Below are 25,046 nucleotides of genomic sequence, written 5' to 3'. Positions count from 1 at the left end.
GAAGGTAGAAGAGTCGAAGGGACATTGAAGGAAGCAAGAAGGAAACAATGAGCAGCGTGGCGGGGGATTTGGAGTCGGGCAGCCATATTGTGTACGACACCGACACGGCTTCAATTCGAAGGTTGGAAACCGCGTGGTGCTTCGTGCGTGTTGTTCTGCTTGGTAGTGTGTCGATGCCGAAGCTGAGGCTGAAGCTGAAACGACGAAGCGAGCACGACGAGTGGAGGCTGTCGAGGTGGCAGGACTGGCAGCCCTGGCAGGCAGGCAGGCAGGCAGGCACCATTGGCACCACCAGAGCCACCAGCCACCAGGCAGTGTGCGTTAGATGCCTGTGGACGTCTGACCGTGACTCACTGTTTATCATGCTGTGTCGCGAGGACCGGCTTTATTACCAGTGTTATCGCGCTATTTTTTGTTTCTTCGACAACAGTTTCGCCCGGAGACACCCAGTTTCCTCTTCTTCGGATCATCCGGATCCGCACAATAGCTCGCATCCGCACTGTCATCCATCCAACATGTGCCATCGATCATTGCTTAAAAAAAACTCACTTGTTGAATGACGATATTAAAATTACAAGAGAAATTCAACCACCAAAATAACTCGACTTCGTTGGTTCTCCAATGAAACTCCGTTTGATCGAACGACTGATAAACGATATCGTAGTGTTTTGAAATTCTTGAAACGTCAGTCTTGTTTATCCGAGGACTTAAAAATTTCAGAGCTTCGGAGAACTGTCAAACTCGGTAATTGTACGTTGAGGCGAAAATTAAAACCACTACGTTGGGCTTTCTGTGTGTATCTTGGCATTGGCGAATTCCTCGTTCTTGGATTATTGATAAAACTGAATCGGTCTTTTCCGTTTCTGTGGTTTCGCAAGTCTGCTACTCGCGCCAACTGTACGCACGTATTGCAATAATTCTTTTCACATCGCGTGCGAAAGAATAGTCGTGAAATGAACATTGAACATTTTCCAATTATTATTGCACGTGCATACGGATTCTACGATTATTGTGCTCCGACGAGAAACATTTGTGGAGAGTGATTAAGGTAACTTTTTAAAGCTTGGATTTTATATTCGGGCTGACTTCATGTCACGGTAAAAACCGGTTGCGAGAGGAGTATTTTTGTATCACGAACGGTTAACGGCACCGTACTCTACTATAAATCCGCGGAGACTGCTTAAATAACCAAAGTTTCGTTTTTAGAAAAGAAATTCGTAAATTACTCGTTTAAACTATATAAACAATGGATCAATTTCGTTACGGGCTGAACTTTTTCGACTGTTATGTCTATTTATGCAAAATCATACAACAATGAAACGAATCTCGTTAAAAAATATATCCTATATTTTTTAACCACCAGCAAAAAGAAGAGTTTGCTATTATTAGTTGACATTTGTGTACTACATGGGTATTAAATTTGCCTATAACGACATAGTGAATGACGCAAGCTTTAAAAATACATTCTTTAAAATAACCGGGCAATTTTATACTTTCGGATAATTTTAGCAACATTTTAAAAGTATGCATAAAATAAAGTGCATAATAATAATTTTTCTAAATATATATAAAAGTTGCAAAACGAATTTCTTCGTTATGAAATTCTCTCCAACCGTAGGTCCGGTATGGTCTAATGGATGAGGATACCTAGCTCTCACCCAGGAGGTTCGGGTTCGATTCCCGATACCGGAATATTTTTTTTTTTTTATTTGAAAAACAAACTGCTCGGCCAATAAAATCGATAAAATAATAGCATAAGTAGAAATTGTTATCAACGCGTGCGAAAGAAATATCGAGAAGAGAGAACTTTGAGAATAAGTTGAAGAAGAGTACAGAATGTGGTTTTCCTTGAAATCGTTGAGGCAAGACCACACCTGATTGAACATTTTAACGAGAGTCGAAGCGTTGATGATCGCAAATAGTGCAAATACGTCGAGAACTTAGCTATTATTAATTATAGCGCAGTGATTGATGGAAAATCTCATAAGAATAATTTCTTGGTCGATTTACAGATGCGTTCATGATTAACGCACCATGACTTCCACCGCGGCCTATCAGCAGCAGCTACAACGGGCTGCTGATTATCTGGATTTTTATAAAAATCCCCAAAATCGGCCAACCTGTGCCAATGAAGTGGACGATGCTGATCCAAATGCGCACAACGCGAGTTTCAACCATACGAAAGGTCTTCTTAACGAGCCTGGCCAAAATAATTGCTTCCTCAACAGCGCCGTACAAGTAAGTGAAAACAAACCTTTTGATATTCAATCATCGTCCCATGATTTATTTTTTCACGTGGAGAAAATTATTTTTTTAATAGTAAAAGTCTGAATTTATTGTTCATCTTCTTGAAACGATCACTATCTTAAACTATTCTTAGACGTTCTTAACTCATATATATTATGATTAATTAATTTAATCAATATTCACTATTTTCAATCAGATATTTTCTGTGTCAAGTGATTCCTTGATTTGATTAATTTATACCTCTTTATGATTAATAATGGCTAATATTTCTCTTCATGAATAAAAATGATTTCATTAAGAATTCCTTTTTCCTCTTCTTTTTGGTTTGGGTGATAACTACGTGTTTCTTAAATATAATCCCGTTAGAGATTTTATATTTCCGATGGTACAGCTTAAAAAATCGGGTCAAACAGGGGAACGATCAATTTTAATCGCATTAAAGCGCCCAGCCAGGCAGATATTCAGGAATTATGATTTGAATGTTAATTTAATAATTAGTTATAGACAGCTTAAACTCCCATTATAGTAATTTTGAAAATTTTGAAATCCCCTGTTATTATAGTTTATATATAAAAAAAAAGCAATAGCTAGAAATTTGGCCTACAAAACTAAAAACTCTCCCTTAAAATGAAATATTCAATTTTCAATATTTACATCTAGTGTATTTAAGGCATTAAATTTTTCAGGAATTAGGCCTTTCGCAATCCTTATAGGTTTTAATTTAGCACTATTTCATAAATTTAAATCGCACCTAAAGCGTGATCAAGTTATGTAAAACAAGCAGGTAGTATACATATTTACGTTGGGCAAGCAGGTATTTTCGACTTCCAAAAAATCGTATTTTAGTCAGCGGTTTTATTGCTTTTTAAACGTCGATATTTACATCTAATAATTTTATATGCTATAAGTAATTTTGTATAAGAGCTACCTTGGTAAACCCAAAAATTCACCTACCATTCTCTTCGAAATATGACAAAACATAACCAGTCTTTAACAGCACGTACGATATGGTTTTAACTACACTTGGAACTTGTGTCCCCTACATAACTCAAGTTTAATGATACATTTATGCATGTAGTGATTCCAAAAGCTCTTAAAAGCAGTTCCTAGAATATATGCAATGAAAAAATAGGTTTCCATTTGAGAACCTCAAGGTGACCTTGACATGTCATGCAATACTCACGCCGAAGTTGGGCCAATGTCACTGTCCAATTGATTTTTAAAAGTAGTAAAAATATATTTTTACTTATTTTATTTACACGTAGCTAGTTTCAAAAAAGACAATCTTAAAGCAATCACAGCACAGTATTAAAATCTTGATTACATTTTAAATATCAAATTTTTAATTTAGTCACGTGAGTTTGAGAATATTTTTTAAAATAATAAACAAAAAAAAAAGATATTTTGAAATTTCTAAACGAACTATTGCTCGACTAAAAAGATTCCATTAAAGTAATCAGATGTAATAATTGAATGAAAGTGATTAAGGAAATTGGATAATTGGTTGAAGGGTCTTATCGTTAGTAAAAAAAACCATACCTTATTTGTATTTCAAGGAAGGCTTATTTTTATATACCAACCGGTAGTACGCGTCAGTTTAAGGGAGCGAGAGAAAGAGAGACAGAACATGCCTTGAAATCGTAGTACCAGGGGCTCGCACGAAGGTCCCCGTGATGTCATAAGTTACTGACCCATGATTCCGACACTCGTTTCGGATGCAATAGAGTCAAACAGAGAATCAACGGAGCACCCACTCAAAAGTTTGTAGAGCACCGAGTACAAAAAACCACGCGACGAAAATTTCTCGCGAGCCACAACATTTATTACACGTGGGGAAAAGATCGTGTAACATCCCAAACCGGTTATACCCAATAACTTTCATCCCAACACCAAAATAGAAAAGCAAGTCAGAGGGCCAACTCGAATCCAGTCGAAAAGCCAATTATCTTTCGTCGAGCCTCAATTTATAATCCCCCGTCAGTCTTAAAATAACAAAAATTAGTGGAAGCTTTCAAACTCCAGATAAGTAATAGTTACTTTTTAAAGTGCATTCAACAATCTCCAATTGGATATATAAGCGTATAACAGTAAATCGATAGATTTGACCAAAGCCAGAGTGATTCGATGAATTTGATGTGACGAAAGGACAAAATAATAAATTTCTGTAATTCTGTATACAAAATGTCAATCACCATTCGAACTACGATAATTATTAGAATATATAAATTATAACGGGGTTTAAGAGAATTAAAGAAAAATTTAAGTGTTCCATAAGCATCGACTTGGAACGAAAATAGGAGGGGCAAGGCACAAGTAGTGGCAGACAGTTAAGAGAGAAGGTGCATGTATTCGTAATAGCGGATGAGACCTATACGCAATTCGGTGGTCGGGGCAACAGGTGTCTGGAAAGCAAGTTAGCTACTCTGACTCATCGCCAGGTGATAGTTGCACCGGCGAGAAACCGGAAGTAGCGTCTTTCAGAAAGGGAAAGAGCACTGCTTGCTTTTTAAAACGAACTCCCCTCCCTCCCTCTTCTTTTTATCGAATCCACCTTCTTGAACCAATAGTTTTTTTGTCTCAAAAATCTCCACTCATCCTTACCCAATTTATGTATTACCCTTTCATGTACTTTTCTTACTTGTAAACTTGAGTTTGAAAATATTCCCTTTTTAACGAGGCTTCCTGTCGATGAATAAAAATAATATGTGAATATAGTTAATCATTTTTTTACCCTCCGGTCAGTGTGCTATCGTGCGACTCACCTGCGAGTGTCAATTGTAATTCAGATGTGGTTAATGCAGTGGGAAAGAAACTTATCATATGTATCATCCCTTTTTCTCAGAGGCCCCTTGAATTGATCTATAACCTCGCAGGAGGCCGAAAGCCAAGCACCACCGGAAGTTGTGGAAGTCACAGAAGAGATAGGCGTAATGGAAATTATGGAAATTACGAAATTAATGAGAGTTTCTTCGGTTTTTATGTTTTTTTTTTTCAAGTAATTCTAAGAGAAACGATTATACTTTTCACTTGTCTGCTATTCGAGCATAAGCATAATATTTAGTTTGACCAAAGAACGAAAAATGTGTATTTGTTAAAAAACAATTTTTCTAATCAAGAATATTCATGCTGAATTAAATAAAAAATAAACTCTATATATATAGCTGTTCCAGTTTTAGGCTCTTTTTCGTCTAATTTTACTCGACTAAATTGGAGGGAGCGTGTTAGACGAGCTATACTGCAGGGTTGATTTAAAAGAGACGAGTAGCTGGTCTAAGAACCACGTGTGGGAAAACTCTACGATGCGAGACTGAGAAACTCGTTCGATTCCGAGTTCGCACGTGCATGCGTGCTGCCGCGTCTTGCACACGTCCGCCCGTCTCCCCTCTACCCTCTTCCAAGTCCCATCCCTTTGCTTCTCTTACCCTGTACACGGTGCAACATCTTAAACAACACCCACGCTGCACGAGAGACCTATGTGCCCCCAACATGCTCCTGACCTCGCCAAGTGACGTATATATAGCCACGCACTCGGAACACTTTCAATTTACTCTCCTGTGCCTTTCAATTGAACCTCTCTGCATACTCACTGATCAACTCGACAATACAGACAATGTTGGCATTACCCCTTCTCTATCATAAAACAAAATTAATTTTCTTTCATCATCATCATCCCTTTTTTAGAAAACCTTGAACGACTTTACAGAAAATCATCATACGATTAAAAATCATAATAAAGTTCTGATAAAATTCTACAACTTTACCTTATCGATTTTGATCCAAGCTATTTCCTTATTGAATCGTAAACTATTAATTTAATTTCTCATTAATCAAGTTATCGTAGAGATAATCTTCAACTGGAGACGAGAATGTCTTCAAGGAAAAGTTGACGCCGTGCGTAAATACGGGTCTTAACGACCTGTCGTAATATGGATTTGTCATTTTAAGTTGGGTTATAATTTGCCGGCTTCTGGGTCATTGGCATGGCTCAGCTGAGAACCACGCATGGTCTACCGTGCTAATTCGAGTGGCTTCGGGACTGGAGGGTGGAGGATCTATCTGGGTTCCTATCTTCGAGCTCGAGCAGCTCCTCGCTCACGGATCAGCCTGTGAAATCTAAAACGCTCTCGACGTTTCAACGAATTCAAAAACCCTGCCGTGTCCTGGTTTGAGGATAGGGGGGGAGGGCAATCTTTACTGGACCAGAACCCCCCTCTCCCCAACTCTCCCATAGTGTCAAGTTATAGGCACTAAGGTTCTTGCCGTACCCCAACTACTATATAGTTACCGGAGAACAAGAGTCTTTCTTGCACGACGAGGTTCGAAAATGAATTAAACTTAATCGGAAATACTTTTTTAAACTCGCCATAAACTTACCATCTCTTTCTCCTTTCACTCTATAGAAAATAATGTGTCCGATATACTAGATCAGCGAGCGAAAAAATGAACTAACTGTATAAAGATGATAAATGCCAGCAATTGTATTGTTGCTGCAACAGATACCGTAGCGCGGAATGTAGTCTTGTAAGATTGGAAGGAGAATCATGTAAGATCGCAGAGTGCATGGAAGTGAAGCGACGATGTTGAGTTGGGTGTGGCTATGCGTGTACCAGTATAGCCAGGCATTTGCAATTGCATGGACTAGCGCGAGGCTGTTGCTCTACTATGCTACCTATATAGGTAGATGGTTCAATTGGCGAGAGGAAGCATCGGCAGCAGCCTAGCTGGCGCGTTGAGGAGTGGTCGTAAACAAACGTGAAAAAGGAACGAAGGGAATAAAAGCTGAAGAATTGGACGTTGCAAGGGTGGAAAAAGGGGTTGTGTACCAGAGATTATGGACAGCTGGGTGAATTTGGTCCGGTACCATTCTATTATAGTGGTCTAATCTTGAATTGGTCCAAGAGTCTCTTCAGCATGTCAGCGACAGATCGTTTCCTACAGTTTTTTACACGAAATTTCTTTGACACATTCCTGAGGCATGATTTGCAAAACGAAGATACACGCTGAACTCTTATCTTCTCTTTTGCTTTTTATGCATCATGAATCTACTACGGTATTCCAGTAATTACCCAAGGCCACACCATGGAAAACATCTCTCCCTGCTAAGAAAACATTAGCTTGGAAAATATTTTCCAGTCATCAGCTGCAGTTTTTTTTTTACATCATTATTTTTAGCATTCCTCCTGCAACAATTGCGCGCATCATTCGGCGCGAAAAGAGTTGGAAAACTATTGCATTCGCTACCTCTCTCTCTCTCTTTCTCTCTCTTAATTACCCCCTCTCTCTCTCTCTCTCTCTCTCTCTCTCTCTCTCTGCATTGTTTTTATTACCCTCATTACCTCGGACCGCAGTAGCAAGGACCGTTATCGCGTTTAGTTTCTACCAAAGCTGTACACATAAAACCACCGATGGATCGATGAAAATTAGCTTCGAATGTATTGGCAATATTCGTGAAAGATAAGGCTAATGATCATAAAATTGCAATGGTGGCTGGCCATAATAATTGCTCGATCGATCGATGGTCACGCAGATTCGCTGTAATTTAACGGCGAGGTAAATGCGATGAATCGAATAAAGGATAAATTTTCAGTTCGTCCGGAGAGACAGTCGAGGAAGTTTTACGCGGAGAGGAATGCGTCGAATCGATAGATGAAATCTCCGAGAGGAGAAGTCGTTTGCAGGCCGCTAATAATGCAGTACAAGTTCAAGGATGATAAGCTCACGGTGAGGAAATTCCAGCGAAGATAAAAGTATGTAATAGGCCCAACTGTGCAAAGAGAAAAAAAAGGGAGCTGCGAGATGACTAAGAAGGGGGGAGGGCCGAGTCGAGTGTAGCAACGCAGCAACCATCAAGCCGGCCGGCAAGCCATGATCAGGTGCAGCTTCCTGCTCCTGCAAACTTGCATACAACCAACGCATTCGAACCGAAGAATGCACATCGACTATAAATTGTTGTATATCCTGTTTGCATAACATTCTACCTGTTCAACGTACAATTAACACCACAGCTACTCATATTTGCATAATAAAGCTTCCAGAATCGACGACCGCTCTATAATTTTAGGCTAATAACGAGCAATGAACTTTGCAGACGAGCAAAATCTTCAAATTTGCAACTTTTGCACTCGCGATTCAATTATTGCAGGAGCACAGATTTACGAAGGGGGCGTGTCGATCACTTTGAGCGAACAATCCATTAAACCCTGTACTTACCCCGGAGTTTTCCTTGCTTTATCGCGGTTAAAGAAAATTGCTATGGTTTTTTGCGCGATTCGGAATACCAGGCTGCTGGACGGGCATATCTTGAAGAGGATGAATTAGAGCAAGCAGGTGTCTTCGACCGTGATTGTTTAATCTAAAAATTAAGTGCGGATGATTCCTGGAGTAGCTGCTAGCGGTTTTTATTGTGAGACTTGGAAAAAGGTTTAAGGATCCAAGATGGCGTCGGCGGTTCCAGGAGGCCGTCGAAACGCAGGAGGAAAATATTTGCAACGCTCGTGGAGCAGTTTTGAGATGCCGAGCAAATTGCAGATGTCCCCGGAAGATTCTTTGGGAAGGAAGAGAAATAGCTGCTGGAAAGAGGATTTCTTCGTTGGAGCTCGTGCCAGCAATTGAAGAAGAAAACAAGTTCGAAGAAACCTCGCCCAGAAGAAGACCAGAGCTCGTAAAACCGCAAGGCATTAAACATTTCCGTTGTGGCACAGCGTGCGGTGCTCCAATCTTTCTGTATCGGCCAATTCTGTTGACAGTTTTAACGGAGATTAGAAATCCCCCTCCCCCGCCTCCCCCACCCACCCCTCCTTATCAATATATTATAAATACACACGATAAAATCTTGAAGCAGCAGTCGTAGCATATTTACATAATACTAAAATATGTAACAATAATAAACGTAATAAAGTTAAGAGCGAAGAAAAGGGGGAAAGCAGGATAACGAGTGAGAGTTGAGGGGAGGGGGAAGGGAGTGGACTGTGGAAAGGGTAACTGGCTGACAAGAAGGATATTATAAAGGCACAGGTGAAGCGCCAGGTCCCACGTGGTTCATCCACCGTAACGGCGTAGTAAGCAATAGCGTAGTAAATGTCTACAGATAGGAGGGTTTACCGTGGTGTTGAATGGATGGCAAGGCAGAGTCAAACGGAAAAACGAGGGCACGCGGGGGTGTAGACTCAAAACCGGATGTTGCCACCGGAACAGCTTCTTGGCAGGTTCACATGGATGAGGCGAGCTAAACTGCGTGGGTCACAATAATTTGCCCTGTCTTATGTACGTTACTTGGTGCTTCAGTCCCTCTCGCTCGCACAATCAGCTTTGCTTTATACACCGGAGTATATATTATATACAAGGTGTCCAATTAACTCTTTCCACTGGCAATTGGACTTTTGTATATTATTTGATTCCACAGGCAAAGTTTCCATACATTAATTGGAAGGATGCAAATGAATTTTTTGGGATAGAATCGTTTTAACTTTATTAATACACATAATTTGATTTTATTAATAAATTAAAAGCTTATAGTTTTTATTTCTAATCATTAAACTAATAGCTACTATTATTAACAGATATTATTCTTCTGTCATTTAACTTGTATTTAAAATTTATCAATATTTTTTAATATGTCGAAAGAAACTGAGTCTTGTGTTTTTAAATTATTTAAAAGTTACTATAATTTGGTGTCATATAAATGAAATGATTTTACAATCTAAAAAACAATTTTGTCTTTAAGAAATTTTTAAAACTTTGCAGAGATATTTGGGCGGCTTATATTTGAACGTGTCACCCTATATGGAGAGAGAAAAAGAAAGAAGCGATTTATCACCGGACGACGAATATACTTTTCTCACTGTTTTTTACTCTTTCTGCCTCTCGCTTAATCACTCTTGCGTATAACTACTGCCATAATATGTTTATTTCCTCGACACAACCCTCTCTCCCTTTTGCTTATTAAATGCCTGCATTTGTTTTAATTTTTAAATTGCATTAGGATATATATTTATGTGTATATATTATTGACACTGTCTTTCGCAAATGGTGAGCAGCCACTTTTCAGCGTTTGAATCATGTATTGGATGTAAACTATGGAATTCTATTCCACTTGATAATCGCCAGTCATCCAGTTTCAGATCTTTCAAGCTGAGATTACACGAGTGGCTGCTCCAGCGCGCTTTCTAGTTTATAATAGTTCGATACCTGATTAATGTAAACAGTTTACCAGCTACCTATAGCCTGTTTCTGCACCGATGCGATTAGTAATACCTATAGTTACCACTAGATTCTTCAGTTTTCATCGCTTTTTTTATAATATATACTCAATTTTATACGTCACTTTACATTCATTTATTGCAATTTATACTTTTACCATAAATTATTGTATCGTAACCTTACCATTTATCCTTGTACTTTTCCAACAAAAAAACATGTTTCCAGAGTAGCAAATTATCTAAAACCATGACAGATTTCAAAAACTTACCATTTAGTAAGTCCCCCTTCCCCCTTTACATCCTGCTTTCCATTCTCTTAATATTCTTGGTATATTCACAGGAATTGTTGTATTTCAAGAAACTTCTGTGACTCGTTATCATGTTTTGTATGAATCATACAGTAAGCACGACAATTTTTTCATACATCATTACTTATTTTAAAAATAGAATAGATATGTCGTAAGAATATATTTTTAAAGCTATCGTAATTTCTACGTTTTCTATCACCGTTATAAAGTTAATTTTAATGCACGTTTCTGGCATCTTAAAATTTAAGGAAACTATAACAGCATACGATATCCAAATTGCATCCAAAGTAGAACCTATATGGATGTCCTTGGAATATAATATACCATGGATGCTCTTAGTATGTTTGTGGTACTAGAGTAGCTCCTATTTCCTCGCTACGTCCTTTGAGAGACACATATGAAGCACCCTTGTTATCCTCGTATATATATAACATCCACCTGACGGATCACATAATGATTCGCACATATACCTACACGGCTTGTATCTTCAATGAGTAAACAATATTCAATTATTGGAAGGCGGGCTGCGATTATCGTGATAGTTACAGTTGGTAGCGTTAGAATCCTCGTCCTCGACTACATCTAGTAATTCCATCGTACCTCACATACATATTTATTCTGTATCGCTTAAAACATTCCATACGCGTACGCATGATGACTGAACGATTCAGTGAAAATTGTCAGTGAGAGCTTGGAAATATTACGGAAAATGTATTATAATAGCACAGCATACCAGTTACGTTTCAGTGTTAATTAACGTCACAGTATGTATAATTTAGAAAAAAATATATCTATATCGTTGAATTATACTCGAGTACGTTCTATATGTTTGAGTTTTTTATTTTATTTATAAAGAATATTTATTTAAAAGTCGATTTATAGAAAAAAAAATTTCTAGTAAATTGAGTCAACTACCAGATCAACAAAGCGTAGAAGAAAAGTTGAGACTCTTGAATGATCGCTTATGAATATTTTGGATAGAGCGGAATGGAGCGTGAAAGTTCCTTGGTTGAATCGAATGGAGGTAAATACGTTTGTATGCGAGTATCGGCTCGCGTTCAGTCTCGTATAGTAAGTGTGTCGCCCATAAAAAAATCGAGAAGCCAGCTGTGCATAGTACTACGATCACGTATCCTGTGATCCAAGATGGCGCCCGCAGGTCAACATCCTCCTTCAGCAAACCCATGGGCAAACACGCCGATCTTGACTTTTCCTCCTGGAAGCACCGCTTGATGGCGCCACTAAGAATATCCCGAAGACCCTGTAAAATCCACTGCATAGGTGGTACCAGAACCAAACATCCGACCAGTCTTAACCGTTCTCCACACGATCTCCTTCGTAAACAAACACATATTTTCTTTGGAAAATTGGTATTATTTCAGGAAGATTCAGGATCTATGAATTATACATTTTTTTCTATGCATTTTATAAATATACTTTTTTAAGAACATAATATTTCTCGTAAAAGCTTTGTTCAAATTGTTAAACATCGAGTAAACAAAAAGTTGATCAATGATACAACGCGGTACCGTAATGAAGAGGACTGACGCAGCGCTTCCACTTTCTTACCGTGAAATTGATTATTCGATTCGATTGGATCTGGTCAAAACACTATATTATTGGGACGATCGTGAGGTGTGCAGCGTCAAGACCTTGAACGAAGATTTTTTGAAAGGGACGACGCTGCTCATGCGCGCCAAGTCGGCATAGTCTTACCAAGATGGCGGCCAGCATCACTGCACGAAGAGATTTCGCGGGAACACAAGTTCGTGAAGCAACCAATGGTAGGTTTTCCCGCGCCCGCGCTTTGTCTCTCGATCCTCTCTTATTTTTATTTTTCGCTACCCCACGATGTACCGGATCCCCTTGAGCGAATTCCAAATTAAAATTCTTTTTCATCTCCCTTCTCGCGAACCTCATCGCGTTCTTAACCCAAAACATATATTACAATTTTAATACCAATGGCGACTATTTCTAGACCACGTGGGCGTGAGACTCGCATCTTATAATCAGAGTACAACTGGAAAAGCTTGATTCATAACGTATATATGCATCGAATACCCGAAGAATGTATTCTTAGGATCTCCAATTCTTATATCGAAGTAGTAAAGTCTATAAATAAACCTCCCATTAAACTCGATAATAAGATTTTTATTACGTATTATTGTTGTGGGTGTTACGTTGGATAAAAATACGAAAATATAATGAAGAAATATTGATAAATTTGTTTAATACAACCAAAGAATTCCTGAATATAATTTCTTAGTATTTGGCTACATCCATTTATAAAAACAGCTATTATTCCAGATGGCTTAAGCATTCGATTGATATAAATGTATGTATCGTTATATCATATCGTCTCGTATATACATATATGCATAAAAAAACGTCTCTTTAAATAACTTTGGTTGTGCGATACGATATTCTCGGAGCACAATCCGAGTGTCCGTATCAACTTTCAATGAATCGATTATTGCATGAACAACTATAGCTAACAGGCAATGACGTGCTTAATTTTTTCAAATTCCGGTGTGAGCAGAGCCAGCCCGAGATGCTCACAATGAATTTTGCTCTACGAATCCGCCAGCAACTCGAGTTGAACAAGCAAACTAACTTCAAAGTTATACTAATTTTTACTGGTGCTATACGAGAAGATTTTTGGTATCAAGAAGAAAGTTGTAAAACAATCTGTAAATCTTCGTCTAACTGGTACAAAATTAAATACGTGATGATAACGAAGGTTAAGTATCCACTGGTGAGGCTTGCTCGATTTGAACGTCTCAGTTTGCATATGACACAAAACACTCGGGCTCAGGTTAAACCGCTCAAATCGAGCAAACGTAGTTTTCACGTGCGAGACAAACCACTCGACTCGAGGATGGTCGCAAGTGGATACCCGGCTTAACGAGGGCTGAACACAGCCAAAAAATGGATGCGCGTCTCGCTTTGAGTCGCTCGAAGCGAGCATTAGGGGAGAATCGGGAATCACGGTTGAAATGTGACGTATAATAATTCAGCCCCAAACCAGAATTGCCATCAATTTCGATGTCATAAGATAATTTTCAAGGTTTTTACGGGTGAGCGTCGCAATCATATTGTTTATGATCGACCAAAATATTCTGACCACTAAATTTTTAATAAAACACAATTTCCCATATAAATATGTTGTGGAGCATAAAAAACTTGATTCTGATAAGGAGAATTCATCAGTAAATGCATAAAGGAATAGAGGGCGCCGTTTGGCACATGTAGGTCGTAACTCGTAGATCGTGATAGAGTTCATTCTACTTTAGATTTGCTGCTGTGGAGAAATGACCTTAAGATAGGGTTAAGTCATAGTAAAGGAACAAAGAACTCTACGTCGTTCTACATACGTATACGAAACTTATGAGTCATCAACTGCAACTAGAAACTACACATAACGTACCCTTCACCCCCCACTAAAAATTAACAACTCGTTTTTCATCCAGATTGCAAAGTACCTTAAACCATGCTCTGTAAGTTTTGATGCGATATTTGGAGATTCGAGGAAGACAACGTAAGGGATTGGGATGGGACGCGATGCGAAACGACATGCGACAATCACCTAAGCTCGGAGATGTTCGGGTATTATCGGAATCAGTATGTTGAAATGCGCGAGAGAAAGGGAGAGCGTGCACGAAATATTCCTATTTTCATTATTCCACCGTTTTTTGTTATTACAAAGAAATATACGACTTCAGCTAACGCGTTTCCCGAGAAAGCAATACTGAACTACATTCCGAATGTTTATTTACATTTTTACTCCTGCAAAAGGTCAATCGTGATTAAAAATCGAAGGTGATCGAGTTATTGTTGACTGTGTTTGAATCTGGAGACGCGAGATTGAGACAAAGCGTAAATGTACTGAAAGCACGAGCGCTCGGTGTCGTGTGTATATGTATATATGGTAGTGGCTTGCAAAGCCAGGGTTGCACCGCTGCACGCGGTTTGGCAAATTCAGCCAGCCGCGTGGCAGTATACGTACTACACTTTTACTCCAGTTTGAATCGCAAAACCGGTTTTCTCTGTTTGTCGTAACTCTCGTGCCTGTGCTCTCGCTATACTGCATATATAGTATACATAGAGAGTATACTACACACTACGCGTCCTCCTTCCTCCGCTTTCCCCTTCCACCTACAAACACACCTTTTTTACGCCTTCGAAAACCGGTTATCCGTGCATTTTCTCTCGTCTTTCTCTTTCCCTCCGAATCTTTCTTCCCCCACTCGTCATACCCCTTCCCTTTCGTCGCTAACTCTCCCTTCCACCCCACCAACCAGTCCTCCACCATTTCCAAGATCCTTCCAGCTCGGCCTACCGCGAGACTCCCCCCTCATTCGCTTTCTCCCCTGCTCTTCGTACTTTTTCCTTTTTCTCCTTCTTCTTCAGCCTCTATCCTTCCTTATTTCGCATACGCGTGTTACATCCTCTTCTGTTTCACGCTTGCTACATCCCCCCCCCCTCTCTCTTTGTCCTTCCTCTTCCTTCCCTTGATTTTTCGCGGTACGCGCACGGAACTCCCGAAGACTGACTGACGAAAACATCGCTCGCAACGGGTCTCCTCGTCCCCCCCCCCCTCCCCTCCTCCCCACTCCTTCCCGAGGCAGCGTTCAACGTGCTCAGGCCTCAGCCGCGTTTGTTTTCGTTGTTGTCTCCCTACTGGGTAGGATATATGCAGCACGGAACAATGACGCATGTACTTACGAAACGTTCGGAAGAATACATATATTTATTAGGAACACCCTTTCCTTCCCCTTGCTTCTCCCATACGCAAAATTATCAGGAAAAGGTCAGTAGGATCTGTAACTGCGAATATCCCATAACTTATTATTAACATTCGATTCGCATCCTTACGACTACATCCGATGAGTATAATTTCAAAACGTATCTCTTCTATTTTGATCCTCGCACACTTTTTACAAGCTACGTTCAGTGAATCACGTTTCGCTATGACGTTACACGAATAAGCTCTCCATCACGCTTTCATTTACATTTGATTGATACGATCGGTCAAACTCATTTACCGGATCGAGCTCGTATAGTTGCTAAATCCCTTTTTGCGCAAGTTCGTTCGTCCGTGCCTCATCACATACGCTGGCTTGCCTCATTGGCTGCTCTGGATTCTCGACAACCGCGACTAAAAATATTGCTGTATAATAAACTCGCTTGCATTTCTCGTAACGATTCCTGTTTGCTGCGCTGTAACCGAGGGTCCTTAAACTCTTACATAAAATATTATGAAAACATTATTCGCAGTCTGCATCGATAAAAATCCAGAGCGTTTAATAATGGGTGTGCACTGTTTTTAAATTAATGGAATAATTGCAGCTTGAATTACGCAGATGATGCGGGATCCGGACGAATGTTTCGAAGGTTCCTTTTAAATAGAAATTCGTGCTACCGGTTGTATCGCGATTGTTGTACGGAAATCACAGTGGCTTCCAGAAGTGCTAAAGGAAAACCTGTTTCGTCCCTTGATCTCCACTCACCCCTCACCACTATCCACCTTCTCGTCTCTTCTTCCCCTTCTTCTTCTAGATTTTTTTCTCTCTTTTGATTGCAGAGTAGCTTGGCGCGCACGTGCGCGCGGCACCTCTGAAAATGGACGCGCTTGCCTCGCCACTCTCCTCTTCTTCTCCTCTCGACTATTTTGCCTACAAGAATCCCTACTGCACTACGTTGTCCAAGTCCAGCGGGAAGCTGTACTTCATAGGGTTAAATATCCTTTTTAAACTATCTTTTTACCAATTTTGTAAAGCAACTCATGGTGCTTTAATATTTTAACGCTTTCCTGGAAATTTATTTCACCTTGAATTTTCTAGCCTATACCTAAACCATTTTTTTTTTATACAAAAAACAATAATCTGATATAATAATTATCACAATGAATCTGAAAACTTAAATATGATCGATGTACGAATCAATGAAGTATATTTAAAATACACACGTGTACTAAAGAAAAATGAAAGAACTGCATGTATAAGGAAGATGCTAAAAGAAGGTTTTCTGTTCAGTAGATCATTGATGGGGATAAGTGTAAATAAATGCAGCTCATTCATATTCAGACGCAATACAATTAATCTTGTTGAATAAAGTGCGCTCGTGCTGGAAAGGTTGTTGGTTTTCCGGGACAGTTGCAAAAGCGGAGGGAACGTCAGCAGGTTAGCTGAGTCGGTCTCTCGGTCGGCCGGTTCGTTGGAAGATGTTGGAAGAAGCTGTGCGCGGCGCGGAGGGGCGAGAGAGCGAATTTCAACGCGCAGCGACGCTTCAGCGGAATTGCATAAGTCCTGCTCATCTTCTAACACCCCCCGCTCCCCTCCCCCTCCCTCACCCTTTCGCTTCTATTCCCTTTCACCAAGAGTCGACGATCAGATCGCGATGAGCTTCTAGCGTACACGTACAAAACTCCTTGTTGACATTTATTCCATGAGCTAGGAGACAGGAACACCTGCAGCCTTTGCTTGCTTTGCTGCTAACTGACCTCATATCCATACAGAGTCGTCGCGTTGACAATTTACCATACGCTTTATACGTTTGTCCCAATGTGCTAGCTACATTAATAATTTTTAAATAATACATCGATTTATGATCGGGATGCTCTGCGAGTGTATTTGTATATATATATATATATATGTTAAAATTGCACTTATTTCGTAAACTTGCTCATTTTTATGTCATTGGAACCAAAATGGAGTTCTTTGCACAAGGTCAGTTTGGAGAATTTTTGTCTAAAACATGCAAATTTCAGCAGAAAAGAACCAAGATTCGTCGAACGATACTTTGATCGTGAAGCTAGATTCCCTCCGGCCCCTGTGGACTGCGTCAGCTACTTGGTTCGAGATAGACGCTCCAAGATGCACGGTGAGCAATCCGCTATCTCCCGGTAAGCTGAAAATAAAGCGACTGGAGAGTGGAAAATCTTAGACCACCGTTCGCGTTTCATGAAATCAAACACCGCGGCGCAACTGGACCTTGAGGCCACTCTATCCAAAGCACAAAAAACTAGAAAGATCTATAAAGATGTTGAAACTGGAGGAATTAAACTTCCGCGATTATTTCGTTGGACGATGCAGACTTTAAAATCTAATTGCGATCTTAGAGTGGCTGTAAAACGAATGATGAAGAATCGGGAGGATTTTGATGGTCGAGGAAAAACTTGGAAGGATCGTGTTTATTTATGCTTGACGGGGTTAAAAGCGGTCGTGGCGAAGTCACAGTTGACTGAATAGGATCGAGTCGAGCGAGGGAGCAACTAAGAGAGGAGGCCGCAGGTTCGAAGAAAGAGGGAGGGGGGTGAGAGGGGCTTAGTCAGGAAATCGATGCACCTGAGTCTGGATGATTCGTGACGCAGGTTTATCCTCTGTGTTTCGTCGACGGGAACTATGGCAGCAGGTATACGTGAGCCCTCGCACAGGTAGGGTAGGACTACCTCGAAGCACCTGGATTTTCTACCTGCTGCGCAGTAGTTCAGTCCAGAACAGCAATATTCTGGCAAAGCTAACCCTCTACCCATCTCTCCGTGCCTTCGCATATAACTGGACCAAATTATTCGCGGCGTGTCGCGTTATGCAATAACTATATATATATATATATATATATATATATACATACCCCGATGAAATTTCCCTTAAATACCACCTCGCTCCTCGGGAAGTTCGTGTAAAAGCATTGTTGGTGGCAAAGCAGTAATTCACCTCTCGTTGCGAGCCAATCGCTTTGAAAGGTTTCCCGATCCCATCTGCCTCTACTGAACCTATACCGACTGTACTATACCAAGCCCTCCATCGGCGGTTCGATGCTGCAGGTGGCAGATAGCCCAGGACACACTCATCATTTCGAATTAAACCTACACACGCGATAAAGTTTCACTAATGGCACGAGCGAGCTCCTCCGCTATTAACGAAACTCGAGAGCCTATATATATATATATATAGACACTCTTGCCAATATTCATTCCTTTAGCCGTCTGACCTTCGAACTTCCCAAACCGACCTCTTGCGCATCGCACTGTTACGGAGGAAAATTAATAAAGCTTCGTCCGAGAGGATTACGAGTTTTTTGTTTCCACACGCGAGCTGATAAACGATTTTTTAGATGGTTTGCAGAGGAGGACTCTTTAAAGAAAGCTTTCGTTTCTTTTGTTGAAACAGGAGGAAGGATAACGCGGCGGATATTAGGAAGTGAAAAGTTGGCGGAAATCCGAAAAAGGAATGGAGGGGGGGGGGGGGGAGGAAAAGGTCAAAGGGAGAGCTGAGCTCGAAGTGGCGTGAGTCCTTTGTCCGGGAACGTTTCACCTTGCTTTCCTGAGAAAATGCTAGTAAAAGCATTGTTAAAAGAACTTGACCAGTAGTAGTAGCTGATGGAAGACTAGGGTCCCGAGGACATTAGGTTCGTGCTTCGACACATCTTTTCTGCTGCCGATACTCCCACGTTAAATTATTATGCAAACACGAAGCGCCACACCAGCGAGCTAATATGGCTCTGTCCAAGAGGACTAATATAAACTCTCTAATACTCGAGCAGCGCCAACGTAAAACAAATGTTTGCTGTTCAAAAATGAATCATATTTCCGTGTCCGTATATATACCCATACTCGCAACGCTTCTAAACTTTTGCGTAGGATGCAGGTTTTAGCGCTCGATTATACTTCTCTTATTTAGAAAAACTGTTCTCTATGAATTTTCAAAGGAATAATAAACCACTTCCGCTCGGTTATATTTATTCGCCAATGTAAATACACGTACCTTACGAAACTCGTTCGTTCATTCATTCGTCCAGGTGAAATCATATTTGAATATTGTAATCTTTTATGAGTACCTTCTCCGGAGATGGATTGTTTTAAAAGCGTTATAATCGGTTGAGTATGACGGTTTTTGATTCGTAAAATATGTAATCAAAAGATTGTAAAAGGTATTTATAGTTGGATGCAGTATTCTGTTGAATAAATATTATACATTTATGCTAAGTGAGAGAGAGAGAGAGAGAGAGAGAGAGAGAGGGAGATGGACGAAACTGGTGCTGAGAAAATGCAGTTAAAGAAATGCCATTGAAATCTTTACTTTTACTTACTCGTGTGTAGAAAAATTATATGTAATCTTTTTCATTAAATGTATACATGTAAGAAACGAGCGCAAAACAATTAGCCTAATTTAATCAGTGATTCTATTAAAAGCAGAAGGATAAATCATGAAGAAGAGAATGTGGATAATGTGGAAAATATGCGTGTAAAAAGGTTCAGCAAAATTTTTCGCCTATTATATGAAGTCACTGAGGTGTAAAATGCCAAAGCGTGTAGTTTATAGTTCCGTCAGTGTCACATGCAAACACTTCAAAAACATGTTTCCTTTTAACAAAAGGTGAAAGAATTATAGAATCTGCTGTGATCTTTAAAAAATGCAACGTCGATTTAAAGTATGAGTATATGAAAACACAAAAGTAAGCACATTTCTCGAGTAACATTGTTTCAAAACGTAAACGATAATGGGAATATAAACTAACTTGAAAAAATTATTAAAAACTATATAACACACGTTGAAAGAGGATACGTAATTTAATTTATATAGTATTTTTACAGCACATATTGTTAAACGTAATCTGTATACGTATATATAAGCAAGGGGATACCAGGAGAACGTAAATCCTAGAAAAGTTGGTGCCCTAAATTACCGATTATTTCCCGAATCAGATGGCGTAACGGTCCACGTGTGTGTATCGGTATATAGCGTATCGTTGCGTAAAACGTTTGGGATTTGATTTACGAAGAGGGATAAGAAGGGGGGGGGGGGGTGGGGGGAGGCAGTGACTCCTAGAGTTCTTCTCCTAAGCTGTTCCTGCTTATATTCTCGTGGTTCTTTGTGTATTTGTCTTTCTCGATCCTTACCTCTCCTTTTCCGTCTCACCAAAAACCACATCTCTCCCCGCCTCTCCTGTCCAATTCACCAACCCTATGCCTCCTTTTCCTTTTGCCCTTCGTCTTCTCCCTCCCCCTCATCCTCCTCCCCCACTCTCCCTCCCATCGTGACGGACCCGCTTCCACTCCAGACTCGGGGCCCAACTGACCCCGGTCGGTCCCCTCGGTCTCCCCCCTCGCCAGCACTCTCACCCACGCCAAGCGGCGTCTCGTAGTAAAGATGGCGGACGCTCGTACGCGAACCTTTGTGTACGTGTATACCTGATGTATAGTAGCAGGGCCGAAGCTCCGGCACGAATAATCCCAGGTCCGGGGTCCGGTGCCCCCGAGTCCCGCCGCGCCAACAAGGCCCCTATTCTACGTGGGTACAAGCATTCGCGCGTGAATCTGCAAATTAGACTCGCGTGAAATAATTCCACTTTTTGTCCACTCGTGCGCATCGCGCTCGAACGTTCGAATGCAAATATAGGCCCACTCTCTTTACTCTATATAGTTTACTTGAAAATTCTCTAAATATGTAGCGTTATCGTATTTGTTACTGGAAAATTAATTTTCTTGAGATAAGCTTGCACCTTCTTCCATATATGAATTTGGTAAACCAAAGAAAATTATTCATATAACATCTTCTCTATGTAGAGTTCTTGCCACAAAGCATACACATAAGGAAACTCTTATGCTTATCTTGGTAACTATATTAAAGATATAAAATCTTGCATAAGACATTTCTAAATGCAAATAGTAAGATATTTCGAAAAAGTCCTGTTCAAGAATTTCGTATCTCTTATTGTTAGAGAGATACAAAGCTTCTTGCCTATATATGCTGTGGAGAGTTTTAAATAGAGGACTTTATTAAAATTCTATGATACTCAACTTAAGACAGTAGAGATTCGAATATTATAGTGAAATTATAACAATTTTTTAATCGAATTAAATAATCGTTCAAAAAAAGAATTAACTGTTTGAAAAAATTACCTTTTAAACCAAAAGAGTTACAAAGAAGATTTTCAAATAGATAAACGTTATTTAATTAGTTCCACTCGATCTTATCTCTATTTATAATACAATGGCGAAGAAAAATCAAGTCTGAGTGGCTCACACTCTAATCCCATTCTCTCGTATCGGTTCATCAACCTATAGCATACACGCCCTGTTAAACAAACATAGCTGTCGTTGCAAATAATTCCATCATTACCATAGTTTCAAATTCTTCAATGTGGTATTTATCTGGGTACAATATACTGGTGTGAAATTATTACTAAAAGTCGAAGAAGATAAGAAAAAGGCGGGAACTAGCAGCAAAGTCTTCGAGATATGTTACAGTCCTGGAGAGTCTTGTGGTTCGTGCGGACATTTACATGATACAGGTAGTGGAGAGAGGGAGAGGGAGGGAGGGAGAGACAGAGAGAGAGAGAGAGAGAGAGAGAGAGAGGCGTAGTGGGAATGTGGGGATAAAGGGAGAGAGAGGAAGGGTGAAGGAAGAAAGAGAGTATAGGAAGTGGAGAAGGAGGAGGGGGGGGGGCGAGAGAGAGTAGACAATACTACCGCGGCGAAGCTGGGTCCTGAGGCCTCAAGTCCGCGCGAGTCCCCTCTCTCCCCACTCCTTTCAGCGCGGTAGACCGCGCCAAGCTTCCTAACCTGGCCGCCCTAGTCCCCAGTGACGCTACCATCGCGCTAAAACCTATCCCCTCAGCATTGTTGCATCAACGCCCGCTCGGAATAGTGTGTTGTACGTTCCTTACACCGCGCGCTCCCCATCCGACTCCGCCAAAACATTGTCCTAGTCAAATAATACACGACTATACCCCCACCCCACCCCTCCCCCCTTCCTCATCTTCTCCTTCAACCGTTTCGACATGTGCGCCGAATCTTCGTCTGTCGCGTGTCGTTATTATTGTTTTTATTGACCACCAATGGAGAACAGTGAAGTGCGATCGGTGCAATCCGATTTTAAGTGTCCCTCCACGAAACCGGTGATCATGAAAGAACAACGAGCCAGGAGGCTGGCACTCTACCAGATTTCCAAGGTTCTTTTCACGTATATTATAATAGAATTTAATTTACTTGTAATAATTTGATACCCACGTTTATTCGCGCCATTTGCACGAGATATTTTTCACATGAGAACCAAAGACGTACTGGTTTCATCGGCCTCTCTCGCTTCTTCGTACCGTTATATTAGCTGCCCGTGGATTCTACGAATATTCTCGATCGGCGTGCTCTTTAAATTTATATCGAATCGCCATTTCTTCGTTCCTCCGTAGTTCCCCAAAAGACAAATTTTCGCTTGACCTTGATATCTTGATTAGGCTTTCGGTAATTTGACACGGTTCTTCAAAAACACTCTGTTTTAGCATATCGCAACATTGTTGGAGGAGTCATTTTTTATTCTTTGCAACAATCGTTGCACGTAGCATTTTTTGGAGGGAAAAAAGGATGATAGGAAAATAAAATGGTGTTCATAGCGTGGAATGAAATTGAAATCAAATCAATGCTCGCTAGACTCATTGTCGTATAATTTTCACACTTGTTGTTAAACTAGGAGTCTTATAGATTGGTATAGTTGAGCGTCCTTTAATATTCGGGCCATTCCACGTCAAAACAGACAGATTTCGGAGTACAACACCGATTTTTTTCTTAAAAATATGTGTTAATATATAAGAAAATACAAGACTTTTGGCGCTAGTTTGAGTCAAAAATCTTTTTTCGTTTCGGAGATACGAGCTGTCAAAGTTTGCAGTTTTACCGTTTTTGGTAAAAACACGTAATCTTTAAAAATTTATATCTCCTAAACGAATAAAGATAGAAGACTCTGGCTGGAACGAGTGTACTCAGAAAGAATCATACTTTATTAGAAAAATATAAAAAAAGACAGTTTGTTTTAATTGGTTAAAACTATTAACAATTAAAATAAACATTTGAATTAACAAATGTGTTGTCATGCTCTGACAATTATAAAAAAATATCAGGAATGTTCCTTGGAATGTCCTCTACAAAGAAAAAAATTAAAACGCGTATACTCTCTTGGTGTTCATAGTAAAAAAAATTATTTTATCACGACGCGCACGGCCAGAAGCGTCGTTCGAGCGGCGTAAACCGGTGAAGCGCATGCGTAACTGAGCGCGACTAGTCTCTACATGTCGGAATCCATCAATCTATGAATAATGCGAGTTAATAACATGTTTTAATTGTTTGTTTATGTTTTTATAACTATTATAAATTAACAATATATTTATTATTATTCTGCTTTATAAGCAGTCGTTATTTATTTACAAAATAATTAGCAATAAGACATTTGAACATGGCATTGAATATACAAATTATATACTAATTTATATTTACATATTTTATTAAATTATGGCAGAAGAAAATATTATGAATATGAAATTTCTGTACTGAAAATATTTAACAAACTTTAACAATTGTATAATTATCTGATTGAGGAAAAGCTTTAGTTTGTAATTGTGTCTTTGAATCTATCGTTAAAAATGCACGATAATTTCTAGTTCCTTTAACTATTTTTACTTTTCAAAAAAATCTCGTTTAAATTATTTTAATGCTTATTAAAACACTTCGTACGAGATTTTTTTGAAAAGTGAAAATAGTTAAAGTAACTTGAAATTATCGTGCATTTTTAACGATAGATTCAAAGACACAATTACAAACTAAAGCTTTTCCTCGATCAGATAATTAATACAATTGTTAAAGTTTGTTAAATATTTTCAGTACAGAAATTTCATATTCATAATATTTTCTTCTGCCATAATTTAATAAAATATGTAAATATAAATTAGTATATAATTTGTATATTCAATGCCATGTTCAAATGTCTTATTGCTAATTATTTTGTAAATAGATAACGACTGCTTATAAAGCAGAATAATAATAAATATATTGTTAATTTATAATAGTTATAAAAACATAAACAAACAATTAAAACATGTTATTAACTCGCATTATTCATAGATTGATGGATTCCGACATGTAGAGACTAGTCGCGCTCAGTTACGCATGCGCTTCACCGGTTTACGCCGCTCGAACGACGCTTCTGGCCGAGCGCGTCGTGATAAAATATTTTTTTTCACTATGAACACCAAGAGAGTATACGCGTTTTAATTTTTTTCATTGTAGAGGACATTCCAAGGAACACTCCTGATATTTTTTTATAATTGTCAGAGCATGACAACACATTTGTTAATTCAAATGTTTATTTTAATTGTTAATAGTTTTAACCAATTAAAACAAACTGTCTTTTTTTATATTTTTCTAATAAAGTATGATTCTTTCTGAGTACACTCGTTCCAGCCAGAGTCTTCTATCTTTATTCGTTTAGGAGATATAAATTTTTAAAGATTACGTGTTTTT

General features: G+C 39.4%; 1 protein-coding gene and 1 non-coding gene across 3 annotated transcripts in view; both read left to right on the top strand.

The window, feature by feature from the left end:
- The first annotated feature begins 95 nt into the window (after positions 1-95).
- Positions 96-25,046, top strand: part of ec (echinus) — a 47,461-nt gene continuing 22,510 nt past the window's right edge. Inside the window, exons 1-2 of one of the 2 annotated variants that reach the window (XM_066742038.1) lie at positions 96-1,048; positions 2,013-2,238. In XM_066742038.1, the coding sequence (XP_066598135.1) occupies positions 2,035-2,238 (204 nt within the window). In that variant the 5' untranslated portion in view covers positions 96-1,048; positions 2,013-2,034. Of the gene's footprint in view, positions 1,049-2,012; positions 2,239-22,537; positions 22,709-25,046 lie in introns of those variants that run through there. The other variant, XM_066742040.1, reaches the window with a different exon arrangement.
- On the top strand, positions 1,620-1,692 carry TRNAE-CUC (transfer RNA glutamic acid (anticodon CUC)). The gene has a single exon. It is a non-coding gene; the product is annotated as a tRNA-Glu (tRNA).

Source organism: Prorops nasuta, unplaced genomic scaffold (assembly GCF_024137725.1).
Source record: "Prorops nasuta isolate Cenicafe-Biocafe unplaced genomic scaffold, Cenicafe_Pnas_1.2 PNAS00027, whole genome shotgun sequence".
NCBI lineage: Eukaryota > Metazoa > Arthropoda > Insecta > Hymenoptera > Bethylidae > Prorops > Prorops nasuta.
The sequence above is the reverse complement of the archived record's forward strand: the minus strand, read 5'-3'. Positions and strand labels throughout refer to the sequence as shown.